Source organism: Garra rufa, chromosome 7, assembly GCF_049309525.1.
Source record: "Garra rufa chromosome 7, GarRuf1.0, whole genome shotgun sequence".
In the NCBI taxonomy this organism is placed as follows: domain Eukaryota; kingdom Metazoa; phylum Chordata; class Actinopteri; order Cypriniformes; family Cyprinidae; genus Garra; species Garra rufa.
The window spans coordinates 28,832,546-28,847,477 of NC_133367.1; the positions used below are offsets into that span (position 1 = coordinate 28,832,546).

Consider the following 14,932-nt stretch of genomic DNA (forward strand, 5'->3'; position numbering starts at 1 on the left):
CCTTATTGAATACCTGAAAAAAATTGTCAAGCCCTTGAAGGAAGAAATTGAAATGATGAAGCAGCTGGGAGTAATATAAACCTCCAACCGTAAATGGAGTAGCACCCTCGTCATTGTCACAAAAAAGGATGAATCTTCAGTGTCTTTGTTGACTTCCATGATACCTACCCTATGCCGAGAACCGATGATCTTCTGCTAAGTTCAACTTCTTTCTAAAAAATTATACTAAAACTTATTTCTGAAACTTTTTTGTCGACTTTCGCAATGCTTATCCTATGCTAAAAACCGATGATCTGCTGCTAAAACTGGACAAGATGAATGAACCCCAAAGGGCTCAGATGCAAGACCTCTTGGACCATTTCTATCACTGTTCCTTTAGAGGCCTTGGTGGACAAAACTGATACACCACACCATCCACCTTATAGGTACAACCCCCTGAAGAAAAAAACTGTCAAGACCTTGAGGGAGGAAACTGAGATAATCAAGCAACTGGGAGCAATAGAAGCCGCAGACAATGAATGGTCATTGTCCCAAAAAAATGGATCTTTACTGTGTCGACTTCCGCAAGCTTAATGCCTAGTCAACAGAACATGCCCGGTACATCACCACCTTGGACCTGTGTAAAGGGGTACTGGAAGTTGTCCCTTGATCTGAACTCCAAACCCTACACCGCATTCAGAACAACAGTATGACAGTTTCAGTTTATGCTTCAGCCCTTTGGGCTGCACAGGACACAAGTGACTCATGGTTTGAGTTTTTCGGGGCTGTGAAAAGTGGTCTGCAGCGTACTTGGATGATAAGGCAATCTATAGAAATATGGGGAAGTACGAGTGCACTAGGCAAGATACCAGTTACTATCTGGGATACTATCTGGACAAAAATGAACTGCAACCATAAGTGTGCAAAGTGGAAGCAATTCAGTGCAGTACACAGCCTAAGACAAAAAAGGAGATGAGATATCCTGAGATCCTGGGCCTCTTGGGCTGGTTTTGCAAATTCATCCCTGACTTTGATAATATTGCAACATTGAAGGACTTGTTGATCAAAATAAGGAAGAACCCTGTGGCATTGACTGGTGCCTGTGAGAAGGCATTCAACACACTAAAAGAGAGCATATGCTCTGGTCCAGTCCTACAAAGCCCCAACTTCGATCAATGGTTCTTGCTGCACGTTGACCCTTCAGAAAAGGGAACCTGGAGTGGTACTAGCCTAGGGTACTTCGGAAGAGGAAAAGCCAGTAGTGTTCCTTAGCAGGAAACTATCGCCCAGAGAGACTGGAAACCCTCCAATACTACCTCCTAGGGAGAAAGTCTGATTTTGAGATGGACCATCAGGCATTGACCTGGATCCACTCAATGACGAATGACTGAAAAAGCCATTTTCATATTCTGACTGATCTTAGTTCTATACAACAGTTGATGCAGATGACAAGAAGTAACACAAGTAATATCTTCTTACTATCAGTGTTACTGACACCTCAAGGTGAGGAAAAAGGACTTGCGGGCAGCTCAGGGTCTCCACCCATTCTTACATTTATACTGTGTTTTTTAGTTACAGCTCACTAATTGTCTTCATCATGACTATCATCTCTCTTCTCCTACTGGCCTCTCTGCTGCCACACCTGACCTTCGCTGGTGAGACAGATTATATATTAATTATGTATTATATTAATTGGTATCTGCTGAATAAGCTGACTTATCTCTCTCTCAGCTCATGTGGATGTGGGTATAGTGAATGGCACAGAAGCAAAACCCCACTCCAGACCTTACATGGTTTCTCTTCAGAAGAGCTGTAAACATGTCTGCGGTGGATTCCTAATTTCTGGTAGATTTGTCATGACTGCTGCACATTGCAGGAAGAAGTAAGACTTCAATTCAGCCTGAACTGCAATGAGTTCAAATCATAATATCTTAATAAATAAATCTATAATGATGGTACTGTTCATTAAACTAATACGATTTTCTTACACAGAAATGAGAAACTAACAGCTGTGGTTGGTGCACATGAACTACACAAAATAAATGAAGGGTCTGTCCGCATTGGTGTGAAGTCCTACCACAAGCATCCGGACTTTAACAATAGCACTTATCAGAATGACATTATGCTTTTGAGGGTAACAGTAGTTCAAATGACTCTTATTAAATGATTAGTCAGTCTGTCTTTTAATTAAAAAAATGTTGTTGTATTACAGCTAGAGAAAGAAGTCGAACAAAACGAGAAAGTCATGAGGATTTCCATACCAACACAAGACGAAGACAACAAAGCTTATTCTGCCTGCAGTGTCGCCGGATGGGGAAAACTGAGCCTTAATGGGAAAAAGAGCAAACGTCTTATGGAAGCAGACGTGAAGATCATGAAAAACACAGAATGCAAAAATAAATGGCAATACAAGTTCTCAGCCTCACAGATGATGTGTGTCTATGGCCATGGAGGAAGCTGTGAAGTAAGTACAAACAATATAAATTTGAGACCATCAGTAGTGAGAAGTGTCACTTCAGTCATGTGTGATCTGTTTCTTCACAGAGGGATGGAGGAGGTCCTTTGGTTTGTGGAGACACTGCAGTTGGCATCACTTCCTTTGGTGACCCAAAAGTCTGCAATCGTCGTGAACGACCTGAAGTTTATACAAAGATTTCAACATATCTTGAATGGATCTGCTCCATAATTACACATGTTAAGTGATTTTTTTTTTTTTGCAACAGGATAAAGCATTTGTTTAAATGTTCAATAAATGAAACATTTGTCAAGCATCAATTGTAAGTGGTCCTTATATTGCAGCTCTAAATAACAGTAGTAAGCTACTGAAAAGAATTCACGTAGCCAAAATTTCTTCTAGGTTCCTGTTTGCTTTGACCTGCTTTGAGTGTCACTTATTGGTCACGGACGGTCTATGAAAACAGCTACAGTTTATGGTAAAGATGCGATTACATCAGAAATATTTTGCCAACAAAAGATCCATTGCTTATAGTGTAGCCAAGAATGAAGCACAGCTCCGACAGAAGTTACTTCCAAACCAAGTCTCTTTTTTGGTTAACTTGGTGTGGGAAACTTTAATCCTCGCGTGTAATTCTCTATTGTGTGGATTCCTATTAAAAGACGTGATTTCGCCCACAAAATTTCAACAAACAATGGTAAATGTGACCGCACTAAAACAATTCAGAAGCTACATCTAAGAGGTGTGAGGAACAGGTTGGTGTCTTTCTTACCTCTGAGGTCTTTGTTCTGTTCACAAAGTGTCAAGAGTTCATTTTGATTCCAAATGATTTCACTGTCTAACAAAGGTGAATAACTGAAGATTATTTAGATTAAGTATGTCATCTCTGCAATTCCACTAACTCACCCCCAGAGTCACCATCTCCAGCTTTCTAAATCTGACCTCTGAACTATGTATTGACTGTATTTAAATATGTTGTAGGGGTTCTTTGGTTTGTAGAAACACTGCAGTTGGTGTCACATCTTTTGGTGACTCTGAACGCTGTAATTCACCTGAGCATTCTAATGTGTATAGCAAGAATTCAGCATATCGCAAATAGATCAGCAAAAATGTGAAGTGATTAGTAATTTAAAAAAATAAGAATAAAGGTCAAAATGTTCTTAAAACTGAGCTTTTACAGCATGCCCCCCCCCTCCCCCCCCTCCCTTAAAATGATTTGATGTAGAAGTCAACAACAACTTATTTCTATGCATCTCACCTCAACCTACTATTGCTAATTCCAGACCAGTTTGGTATAGTCACTGACATGCAGCTATGAAAGAGAGACGGAGAGACATTTGCTTCATTCTGATTCACATATTCAGTTTAACAGCAGATCAAGACCTTCGACAGAACTGTGGAATAAAACAAACCCAAATGAATTGTTTTATATATACAGTGCCTTGCTGAAGTATTCATACCCCTTCATGTTTTATGTTGCTGCCTTATGTTAAATTGTTTTAAATTACTTTTTTTCCACATCAATCTACACTCCATGCACCATAATAGCAAAGCGAAAACAGAATTGTCACAATCTAAAATAAATGTATTAAAAATTAAAAAGCTGAAATTAACTGAAAGTACATTGCATAAGTATTCATACCCTTTGCTCATTACTTGGCCAAAGCTGCTTTATATCCTCAAGTCTTTTTAGGTATGACACAACAAGCAATTATCTGCCATTCTTTGCCTCACCTCTTCACCTCTCAAGTTCTGTCAGCTTGAATGTGGGCTGGTAGACATTTTTTCAGGTTTCTCCAGAAATGTTTGATTGGGTTCAAGCTAGGGATGTGCACGAGTACTCGATTAATTGACTACTCGAACCCATTATCGATGATCGAGCATGGTAATGCTGGTATTTGGGCGGTAGTCTGATATTTGATTGGTTACGGCTGTGAGAAGTTACGGTCTAGAGACAAACTGGAGCACAGAGCGAAAATGGCTTCTAAAGCACGCAGGGCTTCGGTTGCCGTTGTTTTAAAGTAACGGGAGAAGCGCATGCACTACTTTATGATTGGCACATAGCTCAAGCTCACATGCATTTTGTGTAGATAAACACAATTTGTAATATAACATTTACATATTTATGTATAGGCTATGTGATTAATTTTAAATACAATGCGTCATGTAGAAAAAGCGCTTCAGCTTCACCTCATGCTGTTATTTCTTTTAAATGTTTACTGTATACTGTGACGCAAACGCCCCGCACCTTGCTTAAACTCCACTCCCGATTAATCGAGTACTTGTTTCTCAAAGTGGGGATTACTCGAAATGAAACATAAGCAGAAATGCCCATCCCTATTTCAAGCCCAGTCTCCGAATGGGCCACTCACAGACATATATATAATAAGATGAATACTTATGCAAAAAGTAAAAAAAGTTATCTAAAGCAGAAGGGGTACTGTATGAATACTTTCGAAATGCACTGTATCCAATATATTTGGGATTTTATAAGAACTTCCCCAATTAAGGTATAAAATAAGCCAAAGACAAATATTTCTGTCTTTTATTTCATGCAAAAAATGTAATAATGCAAAACATGCTGAATGTTTAGCAAGTCCTAAAATTGAGGCATCTAAATATCTTGTATTTTCACACAGCTGAACTGTCTCATCTTCAAACAGGTCCACCTTCCTACAGAGTTCAGCTCAAATTCTAATCGAAACACACTTGCCTGGTATTTTTAAGTAAATCCGAAGATTTTTTTCCTGTGATTTGCACCTTTGGTGTGTTTGTAAAGATGTAGTCAACTAACGTGACTTCTAGCATTTGCACAACCCGCTTGTGAACGATTGTGAGCCTATGTCTTCCACGACAGACTGGTGTTATTTTAATGATCGTGTTGTCAGTATTCATCCCTTCTTCAATATTCTCAACATTCAGTCCACATCAGACTACTTTTAATCTAATGTCAATAAAAGGGCCAGGGCTCAGGGCCAAATCCGAAAGACAGATAGCTCAACCACTCAGCTATCAATCAACAAGATCTCGTCCTGCTTCTCAGAAATGTTGCGTAGTTTTTCTGTAGCGAAACTATTTTGTAATGAAATAGCATGGGAAGTGCTGATAACAAGTTTCAGTGTGCGAGTTATTCATAAATAAAAAAGGTAATTAAAAAAAAAAAGATATGTTAATTTGCTTCATCAGTGGCTTTGATTATTTCACTGTGGTAGGCTGCAAAGCTTTTCGATATAACTGAAATAAAATCAAAATCAAAACTTTAAAAAAGCCAGAGTAGAACCTTTTATTATATGTGCTAAATAAAAAGTTGACTTATCGCTTCATGCCTTTTAGCCATCATAGAGAGAAATCTATTCTCATCAGAATGAACATCAAAACAGATGCTTCATTTTTATCAGCTACACTCTTTAAAATTAAGAAGAACCATAATTGGTTTCCCAAAAAACCTTTAAGTGAACAGTTCCTAAAAGAACCATTTTGAAGAACAGTTTGAAAATCCAAAGAATCTTTTTTGACTATAATGAACCTTATCTGCATTTGAAAGGTTCCATGTTTGTTCAAGGTTCTTCATAGAACCATTGATGCCAGTAAAGAACCTTTATTTTTAAGAGTGTATACCATATTTAGTGAGAAGGCAAGACAGGAAGTATTAACAGGAACAATATCTTTTCATCACTGTGTTGCCAATATTGCAAGAAACGTAGGATGTCTGCGTTGCGCATGAACAGCTTCGTTTGTAACTGTATCACTCCTCGTTGCGGTATTTCTTACAGCGAGTGTCATGGTGGACACCCCCTGTAATTTTATAAATAATGCCGTTTTTGTGTCACGGAATGCTGTTTTAAGATGTTTTTATTTGAGAATGTACTTTTTTTATAGTTCAAAATGCAGTTTCTTAATAAGGATAATAACTGCTTGAAAATTTGTGTTAATGTTTTCGCAACTGTTCAGTTGTTCCTCAGAGAGTTCCTCACCTCAGCCCGATCTTCTGGAATTCACAGCTGGCTCTGATGTCTCTTTAATGGTTAAACATGAGATATAATTTGTTTTGGGTAAATCTGACGGGCAGTCTTTGGTCTCATTAAACTATTATTTGTTCCAGAGCAAATAGTTTTGGCAAAATCTCATCATGTTTATGTAAATCATCTGCTGTATATCAGAGCGCTGTCTTTGTATGTTTGACTGAATTGCCTGGCAACTTTTATAATGGCTGTTGTTCTTGTTTGTTAAATATTATTATTCAACAAATAATGTTTTATATAAAATTGTAGCATTTAAAAGTGTTTAGTATTGAAAAATGGTGTTTGTGTGCGTGATGGTGATTTTAGTTACATTGTCCCACCATTAGATGGTGACAAGAGACTGTTTTTATGAGTCAGAAGTAAATATTTTTGGTCCCACTTTATATTAAGTGTCCCTAATACCTGTGAACTTAATGGCAACTAGATGTGTACGTATCATGTAACTACAGTGTATGTACACATTGGTACATTGTATCTACAGCTCTAATACTGGTGTATTTACACATATGTAACAACTCACTGAATAGCATTTGTAAGTGCAAATGTGTAACAGGACATTGGTAACTACACTTTTTTCACTTCTGGAAGTACACATGTGTAACAAGAATTATGTAACTACATTTTGTAACAACAATATGAACTCACAGAAGTTTACACTTCCACACAGTCTTCAATACTGCAGTTACCAGTTTGGAATACCCGGAAACATTATTGAAATCGAGACGATTCCTATGTAGGCTACATACATTTTTGTATTCATGTGTTTGTGAATACTAAATTAGAATTAAAGTATCAATTTGTTATACCAGTGTACTTACATGGTAACTCCTCAGGAACTGTCTACTTAATATAAAGTGTAAAATGGTCACAACCTACAGAGTAATATTTAAACTGTGTTTTCAAATGCATTATTAAATAGTTTACTTAAAATGAAATAACTTTCCATCCTGTTTCTTTGTGATTTCTGTTGCCAACTCGTTTCCAAGCACATGTAAGCATAATGTTTAACAAGACTACACTTTAAACCTTTAAAATAAATAACATTTCTAAAATAGTTTAACCATATATGTAATATTAACTTCGTATGTAGCGGTGGGACACAGCAGGCGTTTTCTGACATCCCTGCGACTAACAATAAAACCATAAAATACACCGAACACGCATCATAATTATAAAATGAAACAATTTTATTTGTGCACTATAAGATCTTCAGAATCCATACCATTGCGAGGAACATGCCCAAATTAAAATCTTTATCTTAATTTTACGAATTTAAATACAACCGCGTCAGGCTGTTTTTACGGCTGCAAAAGCATCGCCATTTGGATTACTTTTTGGTATGACTGTTGATATTTTTGCATTAAATAAATTATTGTAATTGCAACTTTCTGTCTGTCATGTTTTTTTTTATTACTGTACTGAGAGAGATATGGTTAACATTAGGTTTAGAGGTAGGAGTGTGATTAGTGACTGTAAAAATATTTTTATGCTATATTGTTAGTAAAAATGGTAATTTCCCTGCATTTTTTTTTTTGTCAGTTATGATTTATATCCTTTTATATGTGCTATAAAATGGGTGGCTTTAGGTTTGGGGGTAGGTTAAGGGGGATAAAAAATATCAATCGCGTATTATTAAAATGATAAAAAGGCATTGATACGAATATTTAATGAAATGAAAGATACGTAAATATTTTTAGCAAAACATACTATTTGTACGTTTTAAACGTTGAAATACATGTAAATTGTGCATCTAAAAATACGCATAAATACCAACGTATAAACAGAGACCAGGCTTGACCATTTTACACTTTATATTAAGTAGACAGTTCCTGAGGAGTTACCATGTAACTTAAGTACACTGAAATTAAAGTGCCGCACAGAGGTTTACATTTGATGTATTACTCAGTAAGTTGTGATTATTTTACACCTTATATTAAGTAAACAGTTCCTGAGGAGTTACCATGTGAGTACACTGGTATTAAAGTGCAGCACTGAGGTTTACATTTGATATATTACTCTCTAAGTTGTGACAATTTAAACTCTATATATTAAGTAGACAGTTCCTGAGGAGTTTCCATGTAAGTACACTGGTATTACAAATTGATACTTTAATTCTAATTCAGTGTTCACAAATAAATGAATACAAAAATGTAGCCTACATAGGAATCGTCTCGATTTCAATAATGTTTCCGGGTATTCCAAACTGGTAACTGCAGTATTGCAGACTATGTGGAAGTGTAAAAACTTCTGTGAGTACATATTGTTGTTACAAAATGTAGTTACATAATTCTTGTTACACATGTGTACTTCCAGAAGTGAAAAAAGTGTTGTTACCAATGTCCTGTTACACATTTGTACTTACAAATGCTATTCAGTGAGTTGTTACATATGTGTAAATACACCAGTATTAGAGCTGTAGATACAATGTACCAATGTGTACATACACTGTAGTTACATGCTACGTACACATCTAGTTACCATGTAAGTTCACGGGTATTAGGGACACTTAATATAAAGTGGGACCATATTTTTATACTGAAAAGTTAACAATATAAATGGAATTAATTTTTAGTTTAAACAACAGATTGACACAGCAAACATATTCACTAAGCAGCAAAATCACCCTTATGTAGCAGACGACGTTTTTAGCGTGTCACACTAGCTTAGGGTTCTATATGGGCCAAAGATCAAAAGCCAGGAACATCTACTGGAGAGAGGGTGAGATGCTACTGGTGAGTGAATAGACAAGACAATTAGATTTGATTTTAAAAAGAATTTATATTGATGGGTTTCCTTTTTTTTCTTTGTGGTTTGTTTAGAGTAATTATATTAATGGACAATCAATTAACAGCAGTCAAGAAATATTCTGTTTTCTCAAACAGAATAAAAAATAACAGTTCAACAGATTCAAATCGATGTTGACCAAAAAAAAAAAAATTCACAAAAAACAAAACAATATTGTGTGTTTCTTCCAAATAAATTCACAATAAAATACTCTTCACTGAGCTTTACATTCAAAAACCAAATAACTCAAAAAGACTTTGTAATTGGATGTTCACTCTGGCTAAATTCCAGAAAATAGATGTAAATGGTACCTTTTCTTTCAAAACTCAACAGTAAATTCAACCATGAAATGTAAAAACACAAGAACAAATCAATCGATTCAATTGAACAATGCTTTGCGGATAAACGACTCAGTTGATCAAAGTTCGTGAATCAAATGATTCAGCTTCAAGAGCTGAACACTCGTTCAAACAGTTCCAGTTCAAAAACAAAGTGTCTCCGTTTCAGATACAAAAAAATCAAATGTGTTCAAATTATCAGGATCTTTTGTGTCCAAAAGAACAGGAAACAATGGAATTCTCCTACCAGTCGATGAATTCAAATCACAGTTCAAAGGTCCGTGGGCAGCTCGCCATTTGTGCACATGTAATCGCGATCAACACAGATGATTCTCACCAGAGGATTACGTTCGGCACAAAACAGGTAATTCTCTCAGAAGATCTCAGAAGAAACATAGGGAAGGAAAAAAAAACCCAGCCTTGCAAAACACAAGGCAAACACAATTAACTTCTGATTCAAACGTTTTCATCACAAGTTCATACACACACACATCTCAAATACAACATTTCAACTGTTACTAAACACGTTGAGTTTCACAAATTACTCTTTGTCCTGTCTCATAACCCATTTATGAATATTACATGTGATAACTATAGCACACGTGCTAACTAGTTTGACCCATGCGGTATGCGCACGGCCTACTCAAAATTGCTTTGTAACATCTCATTTTGAAACTATTTTAGATCAGTATATGAAAAATCAAAAGCAAATCAGATCAGAGCAAAAAAGAACAATATTTTGACACAAAGATGATTAATCACAGGGCTTCAGCAGATCTGCTCCAACTACACTTCTTCCAATTTCCACGTCTCTCTTCTCTCTTTTCGTCCGACGACAACACTTCAAGATGATGTCACGATTCTTTAAGTTTCGTTTCCAAGTGTACTCCATCACATTTCTCCTTAGATTAATGTTCAACGCTGTGAGCTTCTAGACAAACACTCCATGCTGCGGTCTCGTGCAATCTCGTCTCTCTGTCTGTTCTGAAAGGTGCAGCAGCGCCGGCGCTGCAGGTGGGCGGGGCTTATAAATGCGCTGCTACCATTGGCTCTTACAGAAGTTTGTCACTGAAGTGAGAAGTAATTTGATCAATCTTTCATCCTTCTGGAACTTTCTCCCTTTTTCTCATCTCTCAGTTTCCTTCAACTCTTTCTATGTTTTGAAGTATTTTAATTTCTTTGACAGTAGCCTGGATTACCTGGGTTACACTAACAGAAAGATTTTAACGTTATCATAAAGATAACGCTTTCCTCAGCAGATATTTAGGCCCCGTTGACACTAGTGCGTTTTCATTTTAAAATGGCGTTTTAAAATGAAAACGATCGTTGTCTACACTAGCGTTTTCCTTGCATTTCAGAAACGTTCTCCGTCTACACTACACAACCGATAAACTCATGTCACATGACTATTAATGCAGGTACAACCATAGATATGTATCGGTGGATGCCCTCTTGTTTAGATTTGTACAAACCTATAGGTACAACAATGAGCATGATTTTGGGGCGACTTGCCTGTAACACTATAAAGTCGTGAGTCGTTTTTTGAAGCTGTGATTTAAGGCCCGTTCATGCCAAGAACAATAATGCTAACTATAATTATAAGATAAAACCTTCTAAAAATCGTTTCAAATTTAAGAGAATAGTACACACCACAACTATAAAGGGGGTCGCACACCGAAAAAGAAACACAGCGCGGCGTCACGTCTTTAAAATTCAAACACAGTTTTCTATGAGTATACGCAGACCGGCGGCGCCATTCGGTGTCTGTCCGCGGTGCCCAGCTACGACTCAGAAAGCTGTTAAAATTTCTGCTGCGCCACAGAGCGCCATCTGCATAGTTTTATATTAAATAACATCATATTTGTCTCAAATCGTCCTATTAGATTAAAAAAACAAGATACCACTGCTGTAAAATACTACTCAAATTAGGTTTACAGCTAAATGTAAACCTATATAATTAATTCATATTTTATTTTCGAGACATTTTTACATACGCAAAGTCCTATGATCTAAAGTCCCATGTAACATTTTCCTGTCGTTATTACATTCACTGTGTTTGACTGCCACCTACTGGATTTACAAGGTCACAACCGTCACTTCAGTTCATTTAAATAACAGTGTAGCGGAGCGCGATGGACGTTGAAAAACCGGATCGACGAAGTAGGGAAATACCCAGAATTTATTTGCAACAAATCATAGATTCTGCAAAGACAACATAAGGAAGTCATCAGCGTGGAAGAAGATTGCCGATGTCATCGGTTTTTCAGGTAAGAATGGTTTGGCCAGCTGACCAATCAGAGCAAAGTAGGCTTATGGAAGAGTGGGGTTTACAAACATTATGCTCTAAGCTGGTTTGAAATCATTGACAAATAACTATGTATAAATGTGTATTCTGAGAAAATTACAATGTTTTCTGAGCTTAGAAGAATTTAAACCTGTTGTAGGGGACTGCCAACACAATATTAGGGCACTTTAAAAAAAACATAATACCTGCTCTTTAAGTTCCTTTCCCTGTTATCATAAAAAAATACAAGTGGTCATTCAAGTTGCTGTTTTGTACATCTTTTTATAAATATGATATGAACAAAATATGAAATCACTGAAAAACGAATGAGTTTCACTTGCAGCGATTTTGGAAATTTGAAAAGTAAAGTGAACTTGAAAGTACTTAGTAATCTGATTGCATACTGTATAAATACAGTAATCAAATTGCAATTCGAAAGTAGTAATTAGCAATTTGTAGTAGATTACTTTTTTTTTTTTTACAGCCCACCTCAGACTGCTTTTATTGGAAAATCATTGCTTAACCACTCAGCTATCTGACTATGAGATCTGGTGCTGTTTCTGAGAAATGTCATGTAACTTTTTGTAGTTTCCAAACTGCAGTTGCTTTACAAATTGTTAATTATCAAAGGAAAAAAATGTAGACATACATTTTTTATCATCTAGACCATCTATACATCTGAAGGTGATAATTGAAATATTAACAGGAACAATATCTTTTCATCACTTGCTCATTTTGCACGCAAAAACAGAACTTACGAGCAACTCGGTATCTCCACCCACCATCAAACTGTATTTATACAGTGTTTTGTCAGCGAGTGCTCACTGATTGTCTTCATCATGACCATCATCTCGCTGCTCCTGCTGGCCTCTCTGCTGCCACACCTGACCTTCACTGGTGAGACTGATTGTGAAACAGCATCTATAGCTTTCTTTACCTTGTTTGCGCTGAATAAGTTGACTGACAGCACTATTTTTCTCCCAGCTCGTGTGAATGTGGGTATAGTCAACGGCAGAGAAGCAAAACCCCACTCCAGACCTTACATGGTATCTATTCAATCAAATAATGTTCATATTTGTGGTGGATTCCTCATTTCTAATGAGTTTGTGTTGACTGCTGCACATTGCTGGAACGGGTGAGCGATTTCGTCTTCAATCATTTTGGCTGACTACAGTGCATTTTATGATATAAATGGGCATCATGTCTATGTCTTTCAACAGAACTGAGAATTTGACGGCTGTGGTTGGTGCTCATGACTTAAGGGTCAATAGGAAATCAGATCATATCGGAGTGGAGTCCTACATTCCTCATCCAAGCTACATGCGTTATTTTTCTTGGAACGACATCATGCTTTTGAGGGTAACAACTAGTGATATATTTAGTCAAGCAGCAGATGATTAAATGTGATTATCAACAAAGGTTGTGTTTTTGAATTACAGCTACAGGAAAAAGTCGACCAATACAACAACACTGAATGGATATTATTACCAGAGAAAGGAGAAGATGTTAAGGAAGATACTCACTGTAGTGTTGCAGGCTGGGGAAGACTGGAGACTAATGGCTCAAAGAGCGATCGTCTAATGGAGGCAAACGTGTATGTAACGAATAACACTGAATGCTTCAGGAAGTGGGGAGGTGAGAAGTACTTACTTTCCCAGATGGTGTGCACTCATGGCCAGGGTGGATCTTGCCTGGTACGTACGAGTATAACTTACATTAAGTGATGAACTAAAACAGTATGTGCCATTTTATTGACTGTTTCTCTTAACAGGGGGATTCTGGAGGTCCTTTGGTTTGTGGAAACACTGCAGTTGGTGTCACAGCTTTTGGATATAAATCACACTGCAATTCCCCTGAGAAACCTAATGTGTATATTAAGATTTCACTATATATTCCATGGATCAACCGCGTAATTAGGAAATATGAGTGAAATGTGAGTTTTTGACAGTGTTGAGGGGGTAACTAGTAATATGTTACAGAATTACAGAATTTGTAATAATTGTAATCTGTTGCAGTTCCTGAGAACTAAAATGTGTAATTACATTACAGTTACTTATGAAAATGTTACTTTTAAATGTTAATTTTAGAACGATCTCAAAGTAAAAAAAAAAAACTGCTAAATTCTGATTTTGTGGTGGCTGTGCTTCACAGTTTTAATTATTGTAATCTTAATTCAACAAAATTTCACTGAAAAGTAATCGAATGTGATCTGTAATCTTTAACAAATTAATTGAAGAAATGGTTACACTACTTATTAACTTTTAAACAGGGTAACTTGCAATCTGTAACCTATTACATTTCCAAAGTAACCTTCCCAAAATTGGTTCTTGAATTCTTCTGCACAACCTCTTTTAAATAAAAGTATCACTTGGCAATCATCCTTTATTCAAAGTGTCTTCATTGTCACACACACACACACACACACACACACACACACACACACACACACACACACACACACACACACACACACACATACAGTTGAAGTCAAAAGTTTAAATAATCTGCAAAATGCTAATTATTTTAAGAGGGATCTTACAAAATGTAATTTTTTTTATAAGAAAAATTTACTTTATTTTGTTCAATAGTTTACACCCCTGGCTCTCCATGCATCGTTTTTCATTCTGAAGAATCATTGAGCGTTTAAACCTTGTGTAATAGTTGCAAATTAGACCCTTATTTGTCCTCAGTGTCAAAAGATGGATCTAAGAATCAAACAGTCATTGTTGGAAAAGGTTCAATTACACAAAAATGCTGCAAAACCAAAGAATCTGTGGGACCTGGAGGATTTTTAAATGTTTTACTGTTCAGGACAAACAAGGGACTCATAGCTCTACATAGTGGATCATTCAGGTAACAACACATTTTAACCCCATGGAAAAAGCACATTTCACACTTGTAATGATTGAATGTGCTGCAGGTAACATGTTATGTAATCAGATTACTCTTTTTTTTCTTTTTTCTTTTTTTTTGTGACAAGCAAAGTAACGCATTACTTTAAATCTACAGGAAAATATCAAAGTTAATTTTTCAAACAAGTAATGCAAGTTACTTTGTTTTCCAATTTATT

At 36.5% G+C, this 14,932-nt stretch overlaps 2 protein-coding genes across 2 annotated transcripts; both read left to right on the forward strand.

Moving 5' to 3' along the window:
• Positions 1-1,576: 1,576 nt before the first annotated feature.
• On the forward strand, positions 1,577-2,682 carry LOC141339171 (granzyme G-like). Its single transcript, XM_073844805.1, has 5 exons — positions 1,577-1,634; positions 1,711-1,861; positions 1,972-2,113; positions 2,192-2,443; positions 2,524-2,682. The coding sequence occupies exons 1-5, from the start codon at positions 1,577-1,579 to the stop codon at positions 2,680-2,682; spliced, it is 762 nt and encodes a 253-aa protein (XP_073700906.1).
• Positions 2,683-12,701: 10,019 nt separating this feature from the next.
• On the forward strand, positions 12,702-13,792 carry LOC141339214 (mast cell protease 3-like). Its single transcript, XM_073844840.1, has 5 exons — positions 12,702-12,759; positions 12,847-12,997; positions 13,083-13,221; positions 13,302-13,556; positions 13,634-13,792. Exons 1-5 carry the CDS (start codon positions 12,702-12,704, stop codon positions 13,790-13,792), a joined length of 762 nt encoding a protein of 253 aa, XP_073700941.1.
• The last annotated feature ends 1,140 nt before the right edge of the window (positions 13,793-14,932 follow it).